The sequence below is a fragment of the Capsicum annuum genome, chromosome 11 (assembly GCF_002878395.1).
Source record: "Capsicum annuum cultivar UCD-10X-F1 chromosome 11, UCD10Xv1.1, whole genome shotgun sequence".
NCBI lineage: Eukaryota > Viridiplantae > Streptophyta > Magnoliopsida > Solanales > Solanaceae > Capsicum > Capsicum annuum.
Genome location: NC_061121.1, coordinates 16,852,027 through 16,859,026, shown reverse-complemented (window position 1 = coordinate 16,859,026; position 7,000 = coordinate 16,852,027). Strand labels below are relative to the sequence as shown.

The 7,000-nt window shown below is 39.7% G+C and overlaps 1 protein-coding gene across 3 annotated transcripts in view; it reads left to right on the top strand.

Moving 5' to 3' along the window:
• Nucleotides 1–5,549, top strand: part of LOC107878256 (ARF guanine-nucleotide exchange factor GNOM) — a 12,362-nt gene extending 6,813 nt beyond the window's left edge. For all 3 annotated transcript variants that reach the window (XM_016725174.2, XM_016725175.2, XM_047399552.1), the window contains 2 exons: nt 309–1,149; nt 1,799–5,549. In XM_016725174.2, the coding sequence (XP_016580660.1) occupies nt 415–1,149; nt 1,799–5,413 (4,350 nt within the window). In that variant the 5' untranslated portion in view covers nt 309–414 and the 3' untranslated portion in view covers nt 5,414–5,549. The remainder of the gene's footprint in view (nt 1–308; nt 1,150–1,798) is intronic.
• The last annotated feature ends 1,451 nt before the right edge of the window (nt 5,550–7,000 follow it).

The window sequence follows — 7,000 nt, the reverse complement described above, 5'->3', positions numbered from 1 at the left end:
TAGTTACAATGTTATCCATAAATTATGCTGCAGTGTATGATGTTGCTATATTTCAATCTTTTGACCAAATAACTTTTGGATTGAAAAGGATCAGCTAGCTATACCAGTACTATTGTTTTATCTGCTGTAATTAAAGATAGTGCAAAAGCAAACCTTGTCTTTAATCTAATCCTGTACCTTTGAGAACTCCGTAAACAATTACACGGCATTGTGAAATATCCTGGATGCATTTGGTACCTCATTACTCTTTCTGAGAAGTTACAGATATATAATATAACAGCATTCTATTTTACTGCTATACTTTACAGACCACGAGGGGTATGATTTGACTGCCTTCTAGGATAATCCTCCGAAGCACGTCCTTGACGACAAATCCAGAGTATAATCCAAGTGCAGATTTATTATTTTTTTGAAATGGGGCGTTTAAGGCCACAATCTAGTATCAAGGCAATTGAAGAGGAACCAGAAGAGTGTGAGACAACCTCTTCCAACAAAACTGCTATAGCTTGTATGATTAACTCTGAAGTAAGTGCTGTTTTAGCAGTCATGAGAAGAAACGTGAGGTGGGGTGGTCGTTATGTTTCAGGAGATGATCAGCTAGAACACTCTCTAATCCAGTCTCTTAAGATATTGCGTAAGCAGGTATTTTCGTGGCAGGATTCGGGGCAAACCATCAGTCCGGCCTTATATCTCCAGCCATTTCTGGATGTTATTCGGTCTGATGAAACTGGGGCACCAATCACTGGTGTTTCATTGTCTTCTGTTTTCAAGATTTTGACCCTCGATATTCTTGATCTTGATGCTGTCAATATTGAAGATGCAATGCACTCCATTGTGGATGCTGTGACTAGTTGCAGATTTGAGGTGACAGATCCTGCATCGGAGGAAGTTGTATTGATGAAGATACTTCAAGTTCTTTTGGCATGCATGAAAAGTAAAGCATCGGTTGTGTTGAGTAATCAGCATGTTTGCACCATTGTCAACACATGCTTCAGAGTAGTTCATCAAGCTGGAACTAAAAGTGAGGTCTTACAGCGGATAGCACGTCACACCATGCATGAACTCGTGAGATGTATTTTTCAACACCTTCCGGAAATTGACAACACACAACATTCCATAGTTAGACGGCACAGTTCCACCAAAATCGAGGTACAGGTGCACCTTGTTTTTAATCACTGAAAGTTATTCTTTGTTGCAGTCTCTAACTTTATCGTTCCCAGCTATTGACTTGGCAATCTAACAAACTGTCCACAATCTTCAGTCCTTGGACCCAAAAGCAATAAGAAATGCAAAATGTAATAGATCTAATAGTGTTAGAATTTTTCTCATGAAGGGGGCGATTGAGAGGTTGAGGCTTAGGTGTTGAAGTCCGGAGATCCCAGGTTTGCGTTCCACATAAACCACTCAGTTTCGAATGATCTGCTCGAGCCTTGGTGAACAGGTCTACCTAGTACTTGTGCTTGTGATATGTAGCCCAACACCACTATTATCTTTTAAAAAAGAAGCATCATCTGATGAGTAAAGAAAACGGGAGCTTTTTTTTACTGTTGACTAAGTTCATCCTTTGAGCAAACTTTGTTTTTGCATTTTGTCCACCATGCATCTTTTTTTCTCTTGCACAGAGATGTTCAACTGGATTAAATAGAGTCTGGATATGGTTCATTATATCTGATCTCCTTTTTGGTCAGTAGTCTAGATTGATCTAGTAATTCTTGTGTGTTTCATCTTTTTCTTTTTGTTCTCTTATTCTTCTACCATATACGTTCGGAGCTTTATATGTTAATTTCTTCTCACATAGGTCGCTGGTATTGATAACGAGTACAGCTTCAGTAGCAAGTCAGAGAATGGGAGTGGTCCTTCTGAATATGATAGTCTACCACCTTCTGGAGGTTTCACTTCTTCTTCCACAGGTCTTCTTAGCCATGTTACAGAAGAAGGCATGGTCATGGGTGATAACGGGAAGGATAGTGTTCCTTATGACCTACATTTAATGACTGAACCATATGGAGTCCCATGCATGGTTGAGATTTTTCACTTCTTGTGCTCTTTGTTGAATGTTGTAGAACATGTAGGGATGGGTCCTAGAGCAAATACCATGACATTCGATGAAGATGTTCCACTATTTGCCCTTGGTTTGATCAACTCAGCCATTGAACTGGGAGGCCCCGCTATTCGTAGTCACCCCAGATTGTTGAGTTTGGTCCAGGATGAATTATTCCGCAATCTAATGCAGTTTGGTTTGTCAATGAGTCCATTGATTCTTTCAATGGTCTGCAGTATCGTTCTAAATCTGTATCAGCACTTGCATACTGAACTGAAACTACAGCTTGAGGCTTTTTTTTCCTGTGTGATTCTGAGACTTGCACAAAGTCGTTATGGGGCTTCATATCAGCAGCAAGAAGTGGCAATGGAGGCTCTTGTTGATTTCTGCAGGCAAAAGTCCTTCATGGTAGAAATGTATGCAAATTTAGATTGCGATATCACCTGCAGTAATGTTTTTGAAGAACTTGCAAATTTGTTATCAAAGAGTGCATTCCCGGTGAACTCTCCGTTGTCTTCCATGCACATTCTTGCTTTGGATGGTCTGATTGCTGTTATCCAGGGAATGGCTGAGAGGATAGGCAATGGGTCCTATAGTTCAGAATACACTCCAATAAATCTAGAGGAGTATACTCCATTCTGGATGGTTAAGTGTGAGAACTATAGCGACCCTGATCATTGGGTACCCTTCGTACGTCGAAGGAAGTACATCAAGAGAAGGTTAATGATTGGAGCTGATCACTTTAATAGGGACCCAAAGAAAGGTCTGGAGTTTCTTCAAGGAACACATCTCTTACCGGATAAACTTGATCCCCAGAGTGTGGCTTGCTTTTTCAGATTCACAGCTGGGTTAGATAAGAATCTCGTTGGGGATTTTCTTGGAAATCATGATGAGTTTTGTGTTCAGGTGCTTCATGAGTTTGCTGGAACATTTGATTTCCAAGACATGAACCTAGATACTGCATTGAGGCTGTTTTTGGAAACTTTCCGACTGCCTGGGGAATCTCAAAAGATAGCGAGGGTGCTTGAGGCATTTTCAGAGAGATACTATGAGCAATCTCCACAGATTCTAGCTAATAAAGATGCTGCTCTGTTATTATCGTATTCTATAATAATGCTCAACACTGACCAGCACAATGTCCAGGTAAAGAAGAAGATGACAGAGGAGGATTTCATCCGTAACAATCGGCACATTAATGGAGGAAATGATCTGCCTCGTGAATTTCTATCTGAGTTGTACCACTCAATCTGCAACAATGAGATCCGGACAACACCAGAGCAAGGTGCTGGTTTTGCTGAAATGAACCCAAGCCGTTGGATTGATTTGATGCACAAATCTAAAAAAACTTCTCCATACATCGTGTGTGATTCTAAAGCCTACCTTGACCATGATATGTTTGCAATAATGTCGGGCCCTACTATTGCTGCTATCTCTGTGGTGTTTGATCATGCTGAACATGAGGATGTCTACCAAACTTGTATAGATGGTTTCTTGGCTGTTGCAAAGATTTCAGCGTGCCATCATCTTGAAGATGTTTTGGATGATCTAGTAGTATCTCTATGTAAGTTCACAACCCTGCTGAATCCCTCATTGGTGGAGGAACCTGTTTTAGCCTTTGGTGATGATGCCAAAGCAAGAAAGGCAACTGTTACTGTTTTCACTATAGCAAACAAATGTGGTGATTTTATCCGTACTGGCTGGAGAAATATCTTGGATTGCATCTTAAGACTGCACAAGCTTGGTCTTCTTCCTGCTCGTGTAGCCAGTGATGCAGCTGATGACTCAGAGGCATCTTCTGATCCAGGACATGGGAAACCCCTCCATAATTCATTGTCTGCTGCTCATATGCAATCCCTAGGTACTCCCAGAAGATCTTCAGGACTCATGGGCCGATTTAGTCAGCTCCTTTCTATAGATACGGAAGAGCCTAGGTCTCAACCTACTGAGCAACAACTTGCGGCTCATCAACGCACACTGCAGACAATTCAGAAGTGTCAAATTGATACCATCTTCACAGAAAGTAAGTTTCTCCTAGCTGATTCTCTGTTGCAGTTGGCAAGGGCCCTCATATGGGCTGCTGGGAGACCTCAGAAGGGTAGTAGTTCCCCGGAGGATGAAGATACCGCAGTGTTCTGCTTGGAATTACTGATTGCAATAACTTTGAACAATAGAGATAGAATAGCACTTCTTTGGCAGGGAGTTTATGAACATATTGCTCATATTGTACACTCAACAATAATGCCTTGTGCTCTAATTGAGAAAGCTGTTTTTGGACTACTACGCATCTGCCAGAGGCTGCTTCCTTATAAAGAGAACTTAGCAGATGAACTTCTAAGATCATTGCAACTTGTAACCAAGCTTGATGCCCGGGTAACTGATGCATACTGCGAACAAATTACACAGGAAGTTAGTCGGCTGGTTAAAGCAAATGCTTCACGTATCCGATCTCAAATGGGATGGCGAACTATTTCTCAGTTACTTTCTATAACAGCTAGACATCTAGAAGCTTCAGAAGCAGGATTTGATGTCCTAAGTTTCATCATGTCTGATGGATCCCATTTGTCTCCAGCTAATTTTGTTCTTTGCATTGATACGGCAAGGAATTTTGCAGAGTCTCGTGTTGGACCAGCTGATAGACCTGCTCTTGCGGTGGATCTTATGGCAGCTTCTGCTGCTTGTTTAGCATGCTGGTCCAAAGATGCCAGGGAAGCGCTGGTTGAGGCAGAAGCTTTGAAGCTGTCTCAGGATATAGGGGAAATGTGGTTGAGGCTTGTACAGGGTCTGCGGAAGGTTTGTCTGGATCAGAGAGAAGTTAGGAATCACGCTCTTTCGTCCCTTCAAATGTGCTTGACAGGGGTAGATGAAATGTACCTTCCATGTGGTCTCTGGTTGCAGTGCTTTGATATTGTCATTTTCACAATGCTAGACGACTTGATTGAGCTCACATCACAGAAAGATTATCGAAACATGGAAGAGACACTTATTCTTGCCTTGAAGCTGTTGTCGAAGGTGTTTTTGCAGTTGCTTCACGAGCTATCTCAATTGACCACCTTCTGTAAACTCTGGCTTGGAGTTCTCAACCGGATGGAGAAATACATGAAGGTGAAGGTCAGAGGTAAGAAAAGTGAAAAGCTTCAGGAGCTAGTCCCTGAACTTCTTAAGAACACCTTGGTTGTAATGAAATCTAAGGGGGTACTCGTTCAAAGGAGTGCTCTCGGTGGAGATAGCTTGTGGGAACTGACATGGTTGCATGTGAATAACATCGTTCCTTCTCTGCAAGCTGAGGTCTTCCCCGATAATGAGTCAGGGCTCGTAGAGTCTGACCAGACAGACGTAGGTGGAAGTGCATATGCTGAAGCTGGCCCGAGTTGACAAACTACTGTGTTAGATGAGAGTTATATTTGTGTCCAAATTTAGGGAAGGATTTGCATATTTTTGCCATGATATAAATACATAGAGATGAACATCTGCTCACTCTTTGAGGAATTTGAACATGATCTTTCTCTGATATTGTCTTACATTGTGCATATTGTACATAAGGTAGAGCTCTAACCTAGTTTTTACCCTGCACTAGTGTTGAGACTTATCGCACTAGATTGCCTTGGTCCGCCTAAGAACTCTAGAGAGCTTCATCGCATGATCATTTGAAACATCCAGTGTTTGAACGTTGGTGCATACCATTTGTGTAATTCTGGTCATGGAGAGTGTTTTTGCTAAAAGTTTTTTCCACTTGGAGGTTGCTTATTACTGAGCTAACTCATCTCAATCCCCAACTTTCTTTTGTTTTAATACAAAGCTCATTACTAGTGTTTTTTTTTTGCAACATACCCAGTATATTCCCACTTAGTGAGGTCTGGAGAGGGTAAAGTATATGCAAATCATACCACTACCACAGGTGAAGTGGAGAGGTTATTTCCGCTAGACCCCTGATTCAGGACAAATAATAGTATAACAAACATAAAAACATTTAAGCATATAAACTAGTACCGTATGCAAAATAAAATAACACTGCTAGCTAATATAGAAAACAATACAACCCCAAGACATATAAAGTATCTATCCGAAATCATAGACATCACTCAAACACCACGGATAGGAAACTCCAGAAAGAACTATAAACTCGGTGTTCGCTGTTGTTTGTTACTGCAATACTGGGAGTCAAAGTTTTTTTTTTACTTTTTTGAGTTAATTTTTCATGTTATGTTATAGTATATGTCCTCTATAATAACACTTCGATATAGCAATATCCAGATAAAGACGTAGATAGTACTGCTCTTTAAGAACCAAAGTGTATGCTGTGTGTGTATGGGCAAATAGTGTATATGTACGTATTGGAGGAAAAATACTGCTCCATTATTAAGGAGTAAATTATTAGGTGAATTGAAGTTGTTTTCTGTTACCTATCTTAAATGCTCGAAAGTCAAAATTGAAAATCCAAAAAATATTTAAATTGGTTAATTCAGAATCAAACTCAAAAGTTCAATTCAATTCAAACTTATTTGAATTAAATTCGAGTTGTAATTTCTTCAATCCGAAAAAACAGAAGTCCAAACCAAGATTTTCATAGCCAATTGGAACAACTTTAACAATCACTCCTAAACGAAAGTCGGGGTTTGTAAAAATCGATTTAATCAATAAATCAATTTTAAAAAATAGTTGTTGATTTATTGATATTGGGTTATTGAGTTAACGATTTTTAAATGGTTTTGGAAATCTTCTTATTGGATTAGTGGTTCGATTTTTGGTTATAAGGTTTTGGTTAATGGTTTAACCGAGAGTCCAAGAAAATCCTATATTTAGCCATAGTTATATAGTAATGATTTTGGATTTTAAATACATACCCTATTACTTTTCGCATTTTATTGTTGACTTCAAGTGTCTTATTTAACTAAGAAGAAAATAACTTTGTTATAGTAATAATGCATTTGAATTTACTTCTACTTGTAAATTCTGTAGGAT